Source organism: Balaenoptera musculus, chromosome X (assembly GCF_009873245.2).
Source record: "Balaenoptera musculus isolate JJ_BM4_2016_0621 chromosome X, mBalMus1.pri.v3, whole genome shotgun sequence".
NCBI lineage: Eukaryota > Metazoa > Chordata > Mammalia > Artiodactyla > Balaenopteridae > Balaenoptera > Balaenoptera musculus.
Genome location: NC_045806.1, coordinates 22,070,667 through 22,089,641, shown reverse-complemented (window position 1 = coordinate 22,089,641; position 18,975 = coordinate 22,070,667). Strand labels below are relative to the sequence as shown.

The window sequence follows — 18,975 nt, the reverse complement described above, 5'->3', positions numbered from 1 at the left end:
ACAAGCACTTGTTCAGTACAGACTTAGTACCCTCAGGGTTTTCTCATTATTGCTATACTGTTAATGTTGATATCATTTTGTTTATTCCTTCTTTAGTTTTTCCAGGGTTGATTTGGGGCACAGGAGACAGCACCTGGAGTTTGGTTGTCATCTTGGAAGTTACAGGTACAGCACTAAAACTAAATAAGTTAAGGAGAATTGACTTCTATACAATATTCTGTTCCCCTGAATAAACATATTATACTGCTCTATTTGGGACATTTTTTTTCTAACTCTATCAGTAAATTTTTATAGTTGTCTTCATAAAGATCTTGTACAGTTTTGTAAGGTTTCATTTTAGGTACGTTTTAGATATTGTTGCTGTTGTGAATGGGATTGTCCTTTACGTGTTCTAATTAGTTATCGATTTTGTGTGACCAGGTTTCTGATTTTGCTGTAGTGATTTTCAATATACTAGGTTTTTGATGTTCCTTATACATTTGAATATTGTGTTTGCCTATTACTTTAGGTATTTTAATTATAAAATCATATTGGTACTATTATTGTTTTTTTCATTGTTCATATATTTATTTTATTATTCTTGTTCTTGGCTGTGTCCTGCTATACATTCACATACAGGTTTGTGGTATCATACATCTTTGTGTTTTTCCAGACTTTATTGGGAATGCTTCTAATATTTCACATTTATGTATATCTGCTGACGACTATGATATGGGAATTCCATTCTTATAAGTTTGCTAAAAGTTATTACCATTAATTTATGTTGAATTTTTATCAAAGCTTTTTCTTTACCCCTGCACATGATCAAGTGCTTTTTCTCCCTTATCTGTTAGTATAGTGAATTCTGATTCATGTTTTCTAATGTGATTTCTTCTTTGCATTCCTCTGACACAGCCTATTTTTTCTTATTAATTCACCACTACATTGCATGTGCTATGAAGTTATTTAAGACTTGTCTCTATATGAGTGAGCTTGACTCATGTTCTTTTTTCAGGGTATCCTTACCTCGTCTTTGTATCAAGGAGCGCTACCCCATTAGAGTGGATGAGTCATTTCCTATCTTTTGTATGGTTTGGAAGAGTTTATATAAAATTTTGATTGATTCCTCCTTCATTTGGTATAAGAAGCTTCCAGGAACATTTTGAGGGTTCCATGGGTTTTAACTACAGTTTTAGTTTTTATTGTTAGATTAAGTTTTTTGTTCCTTTATGGACGTATTTAGTCATTTATATTTTGCTAAAAAATCTTCCATGTCAGTTGGATTTTTAAATTTAGAGGCATACTATTTATAATAAAATCATGTTATTGAAATTCTCAAACATACAGTGGCACAGAGAATAGAATAATGAACCCAATATACCTGATACTCAACATCAACAGTCCTCAATAATAATAGAAAGACCCTTGAAGATGAAGGTTTATTTATTGGTAACATTACTCCAAAGATGACACTGTGCATTTCCATTAGGAGATACATGATGTCTGTTATCTCCTTTGTGGTGATGTTGCCAGTCATTGAGGTTCATCACCCTCAGCCATTAATCCATTAGGGGCTGCAGAATGGTAACTCTAGCATTCCTTTGTGATTACTAGCTAAAAAATTCTCTAGGTAGAATTTTTTCCTTATCCACCATTTGTTATCCTGTTGTAAGGGTAAAAGTATTTATAGTGTTCTATTATAGCCTTTAAATCTCTTCTGTAGGTATATCTTACAGAATTTTATTGAACTAATATCACTTATTTATGCTTCTTTCTTTTGTAATTGATAATACCTACAGAAAGTATTATAGAAATATTTTCAAAGAGCTGGCTTTCATTAGTTGGCTCTACTACCTTCTAATTCATCATTTCTGCATTTATCTTCATTATTTCCTACCTTCTAATTATTTGAATGTAATGTGCTATTGTTTCTATAGCTCTTGAATCATTTGAATGTTTAAAATTTTTTTTCTGGTAAATGTATTTAAGGCTATAATATTCGAGTACCACTTGGACTATTTCTCACAGGTTATACTGTAGAGCTTTATGTGTAGTGCTTGAAATTTTTAAAAGTTGAATAAATCTCTCCATTATACTGTTAGAGTTTTTGAATATATATGTGTGTGTTTGTGTATACACACATACGTGACAGAGTTAAGTTTTTCTTAGGACTGAAAGGAGGCTTTCACATGAAAAAATAAATCGATAAAATTGGTTATCTGTAATTGGTCAACTGTTATCCAGGAAACAGAAATCACTCTATACAATTTGGAGAATTTAGTGTAGGAGATTGGTTACTTGAGAAGCCAACTGGGGAGAATTGAGCAAAACAATACTTTGCAACTTAAAAAGGCATTCCCGCCTCTAGGCTAGAGGAACAAAGAGAAAAAGTATTGTTACTGAGGTAAGTTGGAGCCATGGAGATAATGTGGCCATCGAAGGGAAACCACCTGCTTCAGAGGGGAAGAAGGTGAAGGATTCTGGGCACTTGGATCCTCCTGGGCTCTACTCTGCAGCTGTCACTCCTTGGTTTAACTGAGCTGGCATCCAGGTGTTGGAGAGCACAGAGCATGAGAAATGAGAGTCAGAGATTTTATACTAAAGAGCAGAGCAGAAGAGTGAGGAATCGATCTGAGGGAGAATAAATCCACAGCTGGCATACCTTGTGGACAGATTAAATGAGAGAAAAATCATATCTAAATTGATACAGAATAGTGTTTTATAAAACTTATTCATTCATGATAAAGGAAATTATGCTACCAGGCAAAGGATATCTTTGAAAGTAAAGGATATCTATGAAAACAAGAACAATAAATAAAAACAACCTGTGAAATCAATACAGTTATTTTTAAAAGTTGGTGGGTATAAAGTCAATATGTAAACATGCGTTTTGTTTCTGCAGCAACAAACATGTGACCATGAAATTAAACAAAATATAACTTGTAAATTACTAAATAAAATACCCATGCCTCATATAAAAATATATATAATAAAAATTTAAAATATACAGCTATTAATAGAGAAATTAACAAAAACTTAAATAGGGAATTATCATATATTCATGGAGAGGAGCATTCAATATTGTAAACATGTTAATTCTCCCCAATTTTAATCTGTCGTGTATGGTAATACCCAGTCCTCCCAAGAGAAACTCAAGAGGTTTTGTATGTGAAACTTGATAGCTTATTCTAAACTTTAAATTTATTTGCAAATGGCCAAGAAGAGTCAATATGCTCTTGATAAAGAAAACAAATATGAGGACTTACTCTACTAGATGTTAAGAATTACTTTTTTAAAAAACACTACAGTAATTAAAAATTTGTGTTATAAGTGCCGATATAAGCAAATAGACCAATAGAACTGAATAGAATGTCCTAAAACACCCACTTATACGTGGACCTTTGATTATTAAAACTGCCATTGCAGAGAAGCGGAGAAAGAACACTCTTTTTATTAAGGTGTGATAATGGAACAACTGTATATCCAAATTGAAAAATAATGCAACTGGAACACTCCCTCACACTAGACACAAAATTCAATTTTGGGGGCTACTAAAAACCTTCTTTTATATATATTATGGTAATTTTCAAAGTTACATCTAGTTGAGGAGAGCAAAAAAACTTTGTATTTTCTATGAACTAGAGAGATACCAGTATTGTTCAAGTAGGGCATCTGGAAGGAAAGGGCTGAAAGGAAAAGGGGACATCAGTCAACTGAGTAACAGAAGGAATGGGAATGATGTGAGCTGAAGAGGAAGAAGAAATGGCAGCTCCTTCTGAGAAATGGCAGCTCCTTCAGTCCCCTTGTCCCCAGCTTAGTTGGCCTGGATACCATCTCGGGCTTTCACTTTAAAAGAAAAGTGCATGGGGATTTCGCACAGGCTTGGGAGAAAGCTACCTGGGCCAATGATCTGTTCATTCCATCTACCTCTACACCAGTCTCTCCACTGACCTGTCAATCGCTAGACTTTGAGGAAGCATAACCTGGACAATAGTGTTATAGACATAGTGACCAGGGGATATAGTGCTGATTATAGACACACTGAAGAGAACCAAGAAGACATTAGTGACTTAGAGGCAGTCCCAGCTTGTCCACCTGTGATGGGGGCAGTGTCTCACCTTCTTCTCCACCAGAATGAGTGCTCCTGCTGTGGGGTGAGGAAATTGGGAGCCAGGGCCTCTCCACCGCTCCCTTTCTTTTTTTTCTTTTGCCCATGTGGAGGTATCCTGCAGATTCTGCTCTTTATCAGGGAGACTCTTTTGTAGAGGCTTACACTGGGGTTTAGAGTACTTAATGGTACAAGGGAGACATTTCTTTCCCTTGTTGTTGTCAGGGCTACTCTGAGTGGAGAGAGGTCGGGAAGCAGGGAGTGACCCTGATTCCACAATGGGCAGGCAGCTTTGCACAATCTCATTGTGAGAGCCTGCTCCTCTAGCAAGTGAACTAACACCACTCAGGGCAGGTTGTGCCCTGGAAATGTGTAAATGAGGGCTTTCCATTATCTGAATGGTATTTGGAGCTCCAGTGGGAAAGACTTTAGGTTGACAGTCTATCCCGAAATGTGGAATAAGTCACCCAGAAATAAATCCACAGGGTCATAAGCTGAGGGGAACTGGAGGAGGATGGGGACTAACTTGGTTATCTCATAGGTACATCTCAGCCCAGAACAAGGCCTGCCTTCACTTCAGCTCCACATACTTCCTTCCAGCTACCCTCAACTCTGACAGGAGTGAACAACTCCTACTCACTCAAATGTTTCATGAACCTTTTTCTAACTGTTACCAGGTAACCACTTTAGGCAGGGAAACTTGGTATGTAAGGAATGAAGAAAGGCCAAAAGAAAGGGTTAATAGCTAGGTCAGTATAGTAGAGTATTCTTCTTGTATCCATTTTCTACTGCTGCTACATAGCAAATTAGTGCCAATTTAACAGGATAAATGAACACAAATTTATTATCTCAGTTTCTATGTGTAAGAAGTCCGGGTAGAACTCAACTGTGGTCTCTGCTTTAGAGTCTCACCTAGCTGCAATCAACGTGTCAGTTGAACTATGTTCTTATCTAAAGGCTCAACTAGAGAAAAATCCCAGTTGACTCACTTTGTTGGCAATGGTGCTAAGAAATTTGGGGTTTGTTGTTGTTGTTGCTGGCTGTTGGTTAGAGGCCAGCCTCAGTTCCTAAACACAGCTAAATGTTATATGTCAATTATACCTCAATAAAAATAAAATAAAATAAGAAAATTTTATTTTTCCCAGGGCAAAAAAGAAACGAAACTCCCCTCCCCCTCCCCCGTTTTTTAGAGCATTTACTTTAAAAAACTTGTAAATTCTTTCTCTGCCTCATTGAGATCTATGTAAATCTTTTAAAAGCTAAATAAGCCTCTCGCCAGTTTTACAACCCAGGAATGTTTTTCTCAAGTAACTGGGAGCCACCTCTTTGAAATATAAATATCAAGGAAGTTAGCACCCCACCTCCTAGACTCCATAAGAGTTTAACTTTGACCTGTCTCCAAGTTGTAAAAAACTGCCTCCTTTCACAAAGGTATGACAAGTTTATTTTTCCTTTGGATAAAGGCAATTATCTAACAAAGAGGGCAGCCCCAATTACCAGATGAATTTAGGATGAAGTATGTGTAATACATGGAGCTGTCACATCCTCTTACTTGAGGAACACTTATCCTTATCTTGAGAACATGGGTGTAATGGGTTGTATTTGTTTGGTGGTATAAAAGGGTGAGCTCTCTTTCCGTCTTCGCAATCTTTTTAGCAGATTGCCTGTGATGAGTGTCACATTCTGGTTTAATTCTTATTAAATAATAAAACTGTTTTCTCTCTTTCCTATATTTTGCAGAAAGGCATTTGTTAGTTGGCAGGAGAGTTTGTTTCTAATAAATTACCCCAAGAAATCTGGCAATGAGGACAAGACTTCTGTAAGTTCCTGGATCAAGTGAATCAGCAGAAGTTCTGTGGACACACAACAGTCAGGTAAGAGATTTAAATTATAAAGTCTTCCTTCTAGCTCTGTGCTCTTTTGGATTATTTGTCAGAAGAACCAACCCCGTCAAATTCAAGATTTTACTATAAAATATGCATGGTAATATGGGCTCTAAAATCCCATCAGGATCACCATCAGCTTTGATGATGGAAAAATATGGGAAGCCACTTCTTTCTCAGTATTTACTAGGTACTAGCTCTGTCACATTAGACATGATATACCTGTAAGAATCTAGTCTTGCAGTGGCCTGAGGATGCTTCCTTTAATTTGGATAAAGTAACATACTTTCAGAGGTTCTCAGAAGGGCCTCATCTCAACCAAATGAATTATTAGTATTTATGGGATTAATATCAAAAAAATAAAATATAATATAATTTTTTTTAATAAAAATTAAATATAAGTTGGATAGCCAGGAGGAAAACCTGAGAAAAATGGAAGAGGAAATTAGAGAATTATAGGCACTGTCTCTGTCACAGAACCCTCCTCCTTTCCCTGATGTCCCAACTCTCTCTGCTCCCCTGCTTCTCTCTCTCTTTTTTTTTTTTATTATTTGGCTGCGTCAGGTCTTAGTTGCAGCACGCAGGATCTTTCGTTGCAGTTCACAGGATCTTCGTTGTGGTGCGTGGGCTTCTCTAGTTGCAGCCTGCGGGCTTTTCTCTAGTTGTGGCGCACAGGCTCCAGAGCACGCGGGCTCAGTAGTTGCAGCGCATGGGATCTTAGTGGCATGTGGGATCTTAGTTCTCCGATCAGGGATTTAACCTGTGTCCCCTGCATTGGCAGGTGGATTCTTAACCACCGGACCACCAGGGAAGTCCCTCCCCTGCTTCTCCTTTATCTTTCCCTAACTCAAATCAGTTTCTGGAGAGGAGGAGGCAGTGATCTTTTGGATGTGTGGCTCCCTTCATTAGTGATTTCCCTGCACAGAGGGACTAAGGCATAAGTTTGTTAACTGCTAATGAATTACCTGCCCTGTTTGAGGACACAGGTTTGTGTACCTCATGCCCTAGCCTGAGTCCACTTCATGTCTTCATGCCCAGGTTCACCTACAAGATTCCCATATCATCCCCACACCAGGTAGGTAGGAAGGAAAGCAGAAATGATAAAGCAACATGATCATGGAATAATTGAGAATGTGGATAAAAGATTCTGTTCCCGTATGAAGGCAACAGGATGGAGAGTAATTCCACTAGGCACTTGAAACAAAGCAAACAAAAAAAGATGTTAAGCTGATAAAGGTCAACATGGGAAGATTAGCCAAAAGACCATATAAATTACATTTTTCTTGTTTCAGTATGAGAACAACAAGCTCTTCCTATTCAGATCACCAGCAATGCCGATGACAGCATTGAGGAGCTGCCCAGGCCTCCAAGGTAATTCACTTGCCTTTCCAATGAGCTGATGTGACTCATTTAAAGGCTTTTTTCACTGTACCCTAGAAATACTTTGCAGTGTGTTTTCAGTTTACAGCCCCACACATGGGGATGTGCACTGCCTGCTGTGTGGAATTTTGCAACTAGCTGGCTTGGCGAGTTTGATGGAACAAGCATGTCAGGGTCCAGAAAATTACCGCATCAAGGTGTATGGTGGCCAAAGGAAGCCACTGCCCCCCACCACCACAAGTATGGAAGAACCAAGGGCTTTAAAGACCTGCAAGAAGGGTTGCTGATAGCCATGCTTGAAGCCTTTCTGCTAAAGGTGAGCTGAGAGAAGTTGCAGAGGTGTAACCAGAAAACCAGTGAGTCCCCCCAACTGATTTCAGTTGGCTGTTCGCTAAGACGGTCTCAAAATTTATTGGCTCAGGGCCAAAGGCAGATCAAAATCACTCTCTGGCCCTAAGCACACTTGTCTGGGCTCTCTTGATGACTATCCACATTCAAGTTAGGCAGAAGGAGGTAGGATGACAAGGACAGATTGTTACTCAAATCTTAGCAGCAGCTATGCTGTTTTCTGACAATCGAAAGAAAGACAAAGAGGAAAGAAGAAATTAAAAATTGTTGTGTTGGGCTTCCCTGGTGGCGCAGTGGTTGAGAATCTGCCTGCTAATGCAGGGGACACGGGTTCGAGCCCTGGTCTGGGAAGATCCCACATGCCGCGGAGCAACTGGGCCCGTGAGCCACAACTACTGAGCCTGCGCGTCTGGAGCCTGTGCCCCGCAACGGGAGGGGCCGCGATAGTGAAAGGCCCGCGCACCGCGATGAAGAGCGGTCCCCGCACCGCGACGAAGAGTGGCCCCCACTTGCCGCAACTAGAGAAAGCCCTCGCACGAACCGAAGACCCAGCACAGCCAAAAATAATAAATAAATAAATAAAAATTTAAAAAGTAGCTATAAAATTAAAAAAAAAAAAAAATTGTTGTGTTAGCTGCTTAGTTAAAACTATTTAGTAGAGGAATAACCCCTACTCTGGACAACTTGTGAAGGGAGTAAAGAAGGGAGACTCTATGTCATTCTTACAAGAAGCTGGGACATTGGAAAAGGAACTGTAAAGAGAAACTCCAAATGCAGAAGTTGCAGGAAGCAGGGAATCAGGAAAGCGCAGGAAGACTAGGGAATAATTGGCAAAATGGCTAAAAATGGACAGATATTGGAATCTTGGGGGTGGGAATTGGTGATACTGGTGCTACTTATTCTGAAATTTCCTCAGGGATTTTTCGCTTTTCATTTGGTGATAGATCAATACAGGTTTCTGGTATTTTGGGTCAGCCTTCTTCTTGTCCCTTTTCATCCATGGTTCCCATACAGACAGGGCCTATGACGAAGGAAAATCCTTTCTTACTTTCTCTTGATCCTCCTGTAAACCCACTGGAGAGAGACATGCCTTGGAAATGAAAGGTTACCACATTCTATACACTGGACAGAGTGTCTGTGGAGTACCCTAGGGGGAGAAAAGCACCTGATTGGGTTCATTGTGCCTTCTGAATGAAATGGGGTATGGCAGAAAGTGGCAGTGTCATACCATGCTGGAAAAGCACCCCAAGCTAAAACAAATCTATGCATCACTTTGGGCCCTAGGGAATAATGATACTGGTTTAATTTGAGATATAGAACCAATAAAAATAGCTTACCAAAGGGATGTCATGGCTACGCATAAAACAATATCCTTTGTTGAGAGCTCACTTGTAAGGAATAAAACTGGTTATAAAAGAATTAGAGAAAAAGGGAGATAATAAAAAATGAAAACAGTACTTGCCCTGTTATACTCCCATACTTATAGTAAAGAAGGAAGGTATATTTTATGAAGATCTTTGACCACTACATCATTTTGTACAAGATCTTAGAGAAGTAAGTAAATCTGTTGTTCCATTAACCCCTATAGTCCCTAAGCCTCCAACTAGTCTCACTTGTGACTTCAGTACCAGTATCTGCAGTGTTTTTTTCTCTGTAGTTGATCTGCCTTCTGATTTTTTTTTCCTCCCTCTCTGTTCCTCTAGCACACAAATCTATATTCTTGTTTGCGTTTGCTTTCAAAAGAGTACAGTATTTATGGCAAAGGATTCCTCAGAGCTCTGGGGACTCTCCTACTGTTTTCTCTAGTCATTTACAGGAAAATGTAGAGAAATTTGTGCCACTAACAGAGGGACAGTCATGCAGTATGTAGATGATTTGCTGGTAGATTCAGAAACTAAAGAGCAATGCAAAGCTGAAACTTTGTTACAATTCCTCTCTTCACAGGGCCATAAGGCTGCCCTAGGCAAAGTGCAGTATTACCAAACTGAGGGAAAATACAGCATCTGTTGTCAGCTGAAAGTGGCCAAGTGTTACAATCGAGGAGCCAGCCAATTTTGCAAATAAAAAATTATCTTAGATAATTAGGGAACTAGTAGGATATTGTAGACAGTGGATTCTAGGTTTTTACAGGGCAGTCATAACTTCTGGCAGAGCAATTGCACGTTGTTCTCTAGATCCTCTGGTTTTTGTCCCTAGAGTCTGAAGAGGCTTTTGAATAATTGAAGATGGCTACAGCCTCTCTCTCCCCACAGCTTTGGAGTCTAAATTTTGAAAAACCTGGCGTGATTTATTTGACATTTCTGTTTAAAATGCAGACTTGATAATGTTTACTGCTGGGTCATGTACTTGAGATAAAAGTGCCTGACTTAAGGCTTCCTGTGGGGTGGTGAAATGAAATCTTGGAAGCCCATGTTTTGTCCAGAGTTAGGTCTGCACAAGCAGACGAGATAATAACAGTTGCTAGAGCTACAATTCTTGGTCCTAGACTTAAAATGGATACATATGCTACTAATAAATGTTTGGTTCTGCCATGCCACAGGGTAAATTTGGAAAAATAGGGGATTTATTACTTTGATAAGAACTAAGTTTTCTCATGGAAAAGTTATAACTGATTGGTTAAAGGCTTTACAACTGCCTGCTCAGATATCAGTAATTCATGGTAGAACTCACACAGGGCAGAAGGATGAAGTTTCTAAAGGTAATAATTTTGCTGATAGAGCTGTAAAATTTGCTCTTCAAACATGGCAGACTCATTCATTTTTGCTTTTGTTGCTTGTGCTTTGCTGTCATATCCAGGAAATCACTGCCTAGATCAATGTCAAGGAGCCCTGTTTTCCTCCAGGAGTTTTACAGTTTCAGGTTTTAAATTTAAGTTTTTATTCCATTTTGAGTTCATTTTTGTGAGTGGTATAAAATAGGGGTCCACCCTCATTCCTCTGCATGTAGTTATCCAGTTTTCCCAGCACCTTTTTTTTTTTTTAAATCAGTCATCAATTTTATACACATCACTTTATACATGTCAATCCCAATCGCCCAATTCAGCACACCACCATTCCCCCCCGCCACCGCAGTTTTCCCCCCTTGGTGTCCATACGTTTGTTCTCTACATCTGTGTCTCAACTTCTGCCCTGCAAACCGGTTCATCTGTACCATTTTTCTAGGTTCCACATACATGCGTTAATATACGATATTTGTTTTTCTCTTTCTGACTTACTTCACTCTGTATGACAGTCTCTAGATCCATCCACGTCTCAACAAATGACTCAATTTCGTTCCTTTTTATGGCTGAGTAATATTCCATTGTATATATGTACCACAACTTCTTTATCCATTCATCTGTTGATGGGCATTTAGGTTGCTTCCATGACCTGTATTCAAAATGAATACATTCTTATGTATTCAAAAGAATGGAAATCAGGATCTCTAAGAGATGTCTGCATTCTCATGTTCCTTGCAGCACTACTCACAACAGCCAAGATATGGAAACAACTCAAATGTCCATCAAAAATAAGTGAAGAAAGAAAATGTGATTCATACACAAACACACACACACACGGACGCACACACACAGTGGAATATTATTCAGCCTTAAAAGAGGAAATCCTGCCATTTGCAACAATATGATGGACTTGAAGGACATTATGCTAAGTGAAATAAGCCAGTCACAGAAGGACAAATACTGTATGGTTCTGCTTAAGTGAGGTACCTAAAATCATCAAACTCATAGAAGGAGAGAATCAACTGAGTTACCAGGCGCTGGGGTGAGGGGGAAATGAGGAGTTGTTCAATTGGTATAAAGGTTCAGATATGCAAGATGAATTAGTTCTCAAGATCTGCTGTACAACATGGTGCCTATAGTTAACAATACTGAAAATTTTTGAAAGAGCATAGATCTCATGTTAAGTGTTTTCACCATGAAAGAAAAAACCAAAGGGACACGAGGAAACTTTTGGAGGTGATGGATATGTCTGTTACGTTGACTGTGGTGATGATTTCTCAGGTGTATACATATGTCCAAACTCATCAAATTGTACATATTAAATATGTGCAGTTTTTTATATCAAATGTATCTCAATAAACATGTTTTTTTTTTAAAGAAAAAGGATCTTAGTTGTTAAATGAGTGTGGTGGATCTATGTGTGCTATCATGGAAATATTCTGCATTCATTTTGTTAAGTGACAGGGTCAAGAGGCAGAACAATATGTACGTTGTTAATCATACATGTTAAGTTCAATATATTTTTATAGCACATCTACATATGAAAAAGCCTCAGGTCAGCTTTAAAATGACACACATCAGTTTGTTAATTGTGGTTGCCTCTGAGGAGGGGGCTGGATTTTGAGGAAAGGGGGAGATTGTAATCTATCTGTAAGAATTTTTTGCAGCAAGAATATATGTACTGTTACCTTTGTAATTACAATATTTAAATACATCTAACCACAAAAATAGTAGGTATGTGGGACTTCCCTGGTGGCGCAGTGGTTAAGAATCTGCCTGCCAACGCAGGGGACACGGGTTCGAGCTCTGGTCCGGGAAGATCCCACATGCCGCGGAGCAACTAAGCTCGTGTGCCACAACTGCTGAGCCTGCGCTCTAGAGCCCGCGAGCCACAGCTACTGAGCCCACGCACCGCAACTACTGAAGCCTGCCCGCCTAGAGCCCATGCTCCGCAACAAGAGAAGCCACCGCAATGAGAAGCCCGCACACCACAACGAAGAGTAGTCCCCACTCACCACAACTAGAGTAAGCCCACACGCAGCAACGAAGACCCAATGCAACCAAAAAATAAATTTAAAAAAAAAATTTTTTTTAAATTGTAGGTATGCATTAATCAGATAAAGTAACTGATGCAACAGATAAAACCTGCAGACCCACAATGGCTTAAAGCAACAGAAATTTATTTCTTATACACATAACGTCCAATGTGGGTAGGCAGGGGCCTCCACTGTCAGATGACCCAGTGATCCAGTCTGCTCCCATTGGCAGTTCCGCTTCTCAACAAGCGATCTCCATGTTTGCTGCTGAATGGAACAGAAAGCATGGAAGTGGCATACTGGCTTTCAAATTCCTTGGCCTGGAGGTGACAAACATTGTTCATATTTCAGTGTCTGCGTAGTCACATGAGCCTTCCTAAGTACAAGCGGATTGGACTGAACGTGTAGGACACGTTTACAGGTGACATTAGGCACAAGGGAAAACCAGGATTTTCCTCTGGGGCAAGAACTGAGATAAGAGGCGTATGAAGGATGGTGAATTATTTTGATCTTTGTTGTTCAAAGACAGGGTATCTGTCAGGAAACCCCTGACATTTTTTTTCCTCCTAGAACGACTGTGGGTTCTGAGGAATTCAGCCTCAGTAGATGTTTGTTAGACAGTGATTTCCATGGTCTTTTCTCATCTTCAACTTATGAGGGAGGCTTTTGTAAGCTCAGTCATTGGTGTATGTGTTCAGTGGCCAGTCTCAAATAACACATTCCTTCAAAATCCTACTGACAATATCTGGGTCATTTACAAAACCCCCCATCTAACTTCAGTTATATCCCAAGAACCAGTATCTTCTGTAAGAAATAAGACTGTGATCACCAGCTCATTTGGAATATACTCTGAGACTTGTGGGCTGGGGATGGGGCTGTGGTGACCAGGTATCTAGACTTCACTGTCAGTGGTTCCACTGGGAGGGATGGGACCTTCACTGTACACATGCAGAGAGTTGGAATGCTCTAATCAAGGGGAGGGCATATGACTCTGGACTGCCTGTATCACAGGAAACAGGGTGCAGCTCCAGAGGTCACAGTGAAGAGCTGGTCAGTGTATGAGGTTCAGATTTGGGCAGGAGGGCACACTGGGGAAGACCCAGAGGAAACATGCTGTAATTCAGGAAAGTGCTGGTACAGGACTGTGCCAGTATGTGAGCAGAGTCACCTGTCAGGGAACCCTGGGGCTAGTGACAGGGGGATCCTCCGCATATGAAACCCACAGACAATCCCCAAATTGTGCTTTATTCTCATATTCACCTTCCTTCATCAGGATCGCTTTTTGTACTTTGACTAGAGTGTCTTGTTTTTTAATTGTATGTGATACATTTGGAGTAGTGAGAATAATAGAGAATGAAAAGACAGAAGGTCTGCCTCAGGTTGGAGGAGCGGAATAGTGTGGGCTCTAGAAAAATTTGGACCAGGGGTCTAGTCCCAGCTCTTTCACTTATCAGCCATGTGAACTCGAGAAAATTACAAGTTCTTCATCTGCAAAGTATGTCTAATAAGCCCTATCTTGTAGGACTGTTGGGATATATGTAATGGATATGAAGCACTTGACAGAGTAAGGTCTTTAATGAATGGCAGTTATCATATGATTTTTTTTTTTTTTTTTTACTGCAGATGATACCACCCTCCCCTCTGGGAAGATTTATGTTACATTAATCCAAGAGATATCACAGAATATGCGGTTTCCACCAAGTGATCGCATAAAGCTGCTTAGCAGGTAAAACAAAATAAATTCCCCCATTTGAGGATGTTACTTAATTTGTATGTGGGGTTGTCCACCCCAGATGGATGCAACTCAGAGGTCGTAGAATTTGTGTCAAGGACCAACAATGTCCCCCCTGGGTGCCTTTCTATCCAAATCACCTTTATTTTTATTCATTTCTTCACCACCTAATATGGAGCCCTCCCTTAGAGTTTGCAAAATTATACTCAAGATAGCCTAATTAAAATGCCTTTTTAATGCCTGAGATATGGTTCTCAGAATTCCACCTCAAGGGAGTATCACCTTTACTTCTCATAAATTCCTTGGAGACGCTATGCATAAAACAACTAGATTGTGCTCTGTGTTCAGCTGCACTTGAACAAGAGCACAGGACACCTTCCGTTTCTGCCGGAGGAGGAGCTTTTCCTCTGGTTTATTGATGATACTAAAGTAACTCTTTTTTTTTTTTTTTTTAATTTTTATTTATTTATTTATTTATGGCTGTGTTGGGTCTTCGTTTCTGTGCGAGGGCTTTCTCCAGTTGTGGCGAGGAGGGGCCACTCCTCATCGCAGTGCGCGGGCCTCTCACTGTCGCGGCCTCTCTTGTTGCGGAGCACAGCTCCAGACGCGCAGGCTCAGTAGTTGTGGTGCACGGGCTTAGTTGCTCCGCGGCATGTGTGATCTTCCCAGACCAGGGCTCGAACCCGTGTCCCCTGCATCGGCAGGCAGACTCTCAACCACTGTGCCACCAGGGAAGCCTATGATACTAAAGTAACTCTTATGAACAGGTTTGCATTCCAGGGTTTTGTCCTCCAACTCTGAGAAACACCGTTTGTATACCTGGCCTCTGCTCACCAGTCCCACAGCCTCATCTAGTCTACCACCCAGCTTAAATTAACAGGATATCCCACTGAGAGACTTGTATTTTCCCCAAACCCCAAACTTCTGTTCCCCAGGGAATTTGTACCTTATTGTTTTCACCCTCCCCCTCCCACTTCTCCCAACCCCATCCCTGTCCCATTACCTCCTTACTCCTTCTTACTTGTCCTTTAGGTCTTAGAGGGTATTTCACCATCTTCTCTGTATAATTACTGCTCCTTGACTGTACAATTCTAAAGGCAGGGTGTTTTGTATCCTAGTTTCACCATTTATAACACAATAATTTTCAAAGAGCAGATGCTCAATATTTGGAGAATGAATGAGCCAGTGAGCATGAGTTCTAGTTTATAAATATTTTATTTCTCCTACATTCTTTAATAAGCTAAGCAAATCCAGGTATGTATCTTTTATTTTTACAGAATAACAGACTAAAATGGATAAGGGAAACCAAGAACTGCACATTTTTTAAACTTTTTTTCTCCTGTATTTTTTTTTAACATTTTTATTGGAAGTCTCCTGTATTTTTTTGATCCCAGTAATTTTACTGATAAAATTTTTCACATTTCCAAAGAAATGCCAATTACCATGCCATGTTTTATTGTTCTAGTTCTATAAATACGAAAGGTCTCCCAATTTGTGTTACAAAATAATAAAACTCTTAATCTTAACTCTATTAAGTTAAATCTAATAAATATGTAACGGAGGTCACTAATAAATTTAGATTCTGAAATTATTATACCTTCTATTAAAGAAACAACATTTAAAATATAACAAAAGGAAAGAAAGAGAGAAAGGAAGGGAGGGAGGGAAGGGGGAAAGAAAAGAAAAGAGAAGAAAAAGGAAAAGAAAAGAAAAGGAAGAGAAAAGATTAAACTCTAAGTTTACCATATAGAATAGGAACACAAAGAGGATATTACACTGTGTTCCCTATAGACCCACCCTGGCCATCCACAACTTAGAATGTTACTGCTCTTTTTCCACAAGGAAAACAATCTTCTCAGACTTCATCATTTGAACTATAACCTAAATAAAAAAGAAAAAAAGGTAAAATTCCAAGTTAGCAATACACAACAGGAACTCAGGGATATACCCTTCTTCAGTCCCACCCTGACCCTCCACTATTAGAACACTGACGCACCTTTTCAACCAAAAAGTGAAGAACCAGCCTTGAACTTCACTTAGCCTGGGAGAAGTTGCTGGCCGTGGCCCTGGAGCGTGCACTGGCCATGGCAGCAGTACGAGCCCTGGCTGCCATTCTTGCTTGGGCTCTCTCTTCCTCGTCTCTCAAAGCTTCTTCATACCAGAATGGGAAGGCACTGGGCACTGTATCATAAACCTTGGCTAAAAACTCCAGGATTTTCATCTTGCTGATTTCAGCGTGGGCTCTCGGGCCCCACAGGAACTCATAGCGTGGAGGATCGCTGTTGGCCACCTGGCGGTACTCCAGGTACTTTAGCTGCACCAAATCTTCAGTGATGACCTTCTTGGGATCCCCATAGATGAAGTGCTTCCTTTCAGCATGTACACCCATCATATTCAGCACTCCCCAGACCTCCTCTTCAGGGGCACAGTTGCCCTTCATGAAGATCACACCCAGCACGATCATCAGGAGCCCGGTCTTGGGCATGTTCTCTTCTTCATTCATCGTTCCATTGAAGGTGAGGTCTAGTTTGCTGACAAGGGCATAGCAGTGCCTGGTAGGATCCACTTCCTTCAAATCAAGACCAAAGGCCAGCTCCATGTGCTTAGAGGCTCTCTTGAGGATCTCATTGAAATGACACTTGTACTTTTTGATAACAAACTTCAGCATGTCTGCCTTAGTAATTGGCTCTTTTTTTTGATACTTCTGCAGCAGGAACTGCACCAACAAAACCACCTTCTTGTGTAAAGGATCTCTGCGTGAGTCCTCAGTGCCCTTGGAGGATTTTGAGCTTTCCTTCTTTTGGCTGTTGGTACCTTCATCTGAATTGGTGCATGAAACAGCTGCACTAGCATTGGTGGTTCCCTGAGGTTCCTCAGGAGTGCTAGATGTCCCAGCAACAGGCATATTCTGAGGCCTGTCCTCAAAGAGAGGATAGACAGAGGAAGGGGACTCTCCTGCTGCTGCTGCTGCTGCTGCCCCAGTGGCCTGAGCATCCTCCAGACCCTGGGTCTCAGCACGGGCCTGGCGGCGTTTCTCACGGGCACGGAGCTTACTCTTCTGACCTCGAGGCATGATGACTCTGGTCAGGGACTGCAGGCAGTTGTTCAATCTTCCAAGGTTGATGAGAGGTCACCGAAGAAGACAGAGGAAGAGATGGTGTGTATAGCCTCGATAGGGAGATTCTTCTACCTTGGCTCCAAGAAAAGCTGCCTCTGCTTTTCCCCTTAAGGGTACTGTTTTAGGAACCCACGAGACAGCGGCCAGCAGGACTCTGTGGAGCGCCTCTATTCTGCGGGAGCTTGTCACCTCAGTTCTAACCCAGGATACTAAACTTGACTCCTGACCAGTCCTTTGACTCCTCCCTCTGCTGATTTGAGGCTACCCCTTCAGACCAAGGACTCCCATCCCACAAATTCTGCAGGCGGAAGTGGAGGAGGAGTTGGGCATAACAGCCACGCTTGAGCCCCTCGGGGCCGACAGTGGGGTTGGGTCATGTCGGTACAGGGCGGGGCTCTATGGGGCCGCTTCACTTCTGGGAGGAGTGTATCCCTTCAGGTCTAACAAAGATTACTCACCTCGACACCTCTCCAATCCTGGGACTCCTCCGTCTGCTGATACGAGACCACACCTCTCAGACCGAAGCCTCAGGCTCTATAGCTGGTGTGACAGAAGTTAGGGAGAGCGCTTCCGGCCACGCCCACCTGGCTTCCCAGCGTTATAGCAGAGGTGGTGTTCTGGGGGCCTCCCTCTCTCTTTTGGGAGGCGGAGGAGTCATGCAGAACTCACACTGGGGTCTTACCTGAGTCCTGACAGGGCCCGGGGCTTCTTCCTCTGCTGAGATGAGTCAGCTGGCCTCAGACCAAGTTCTCATTTCCCTCAGAACCCCCAGTTGGAAGTAAGGGGGAACCTGAGCCTAGCAGCCATGTCTGGGGTCTCCCAAGACTGACAGTAGGGGGGCTCTTTGTGGCCTCTTATTTTGGAGTGGGTTCTCCCCTCTGTCACCCTTCAGTGTCTTACCTTGATGCCTTGTAGGTGCTGGGCTACTTTTCTGCTGACACGGCACCAAACCCATCAGGTAAGGCATAAATCTGTAAATAATTTAAGGAGAATTGACATCTGTACAATATTCTACTCACCATGAATAAACATAATATGTTGCTGTATTTGAGACTTCTTTTACCTAAATCGATCAGTAATTTTTTATATTTGCTTCCATAAAGATCATGTGCATTTTTGTTAGTTCTCTTTTTAGGTATATTTTGGATATCGCTGCTGTTTTGAATGGTGTATTTTCCATTACATATTCTAATTAGTTACTTATTTTGTGTGATAAGAGTCCTCCTTTTGGTATAGTGATCTTCTACACCAGCTTTCTGAAGTTCCTTATACATTTGAATATTTGGCAGCCAATTTCTTTGGAGTTTTTAATTAGAGGATCGTATTACCTCTTTTCATTATTCATGACTTTTATTTTGGTATTGCTGTGTATGGCTGTATACTGGCTATGCAATCCAGTCCAGGTTTGAACAGCAAAGTTGGTACCATACCTCCGTGTCCTCTTCTGGACTTTATTGGGAATGTTTCTAACATTTCACACTTATATATGTTTGCTGTTGATTTAACAATATGGAAATTCCATTCTAATGTAAGTTTTCTAAAAGTTATTACCATGAACAGGTGTTGAGTTTTTATCAATTTCTTTACTCCCACACATGATCAAATGCTTTCTCTTCTCTGTCTGTTAACATAGTGAATTCCAATACTACTCTTTGTTAGCAAAACCATTCCA

The 18,975-nt window shown here is 40.8% G+C and overlaps 1 protein-coding gene across 1 annotated transcript; it reads right to left on the bottom strand.

The window, feature by feature from the left end:
• Positions 1–16,217: 16,217 nt before the first annotated feature.
• On the bottom strand, positions 16,218–17,258 carry LOC118888865 (melanoma-associated antigen B18-like). Its single transcript, XM_036840389.1, has one exon. It carries the CDS (start codon positions 17,256–17,258, stop codon positions 16,218–16,220), a length of 1,041 nt encoding a protein of 346 aa, XP_036696284.1.
• Positions 17,259–18,975: the final 1,717 nt, after the last annotated feature.

Bases quoted from the DNA above. Each gene is read 5' to 3' on its own strand.
- LOC118888865 (XM_036840389.1), bottom strand. From the start codon at position 17,258: ATGCCTCGAGGTCAGAAGAGTAAGCTCCGTGCCCGTGAGAAACGCCGC.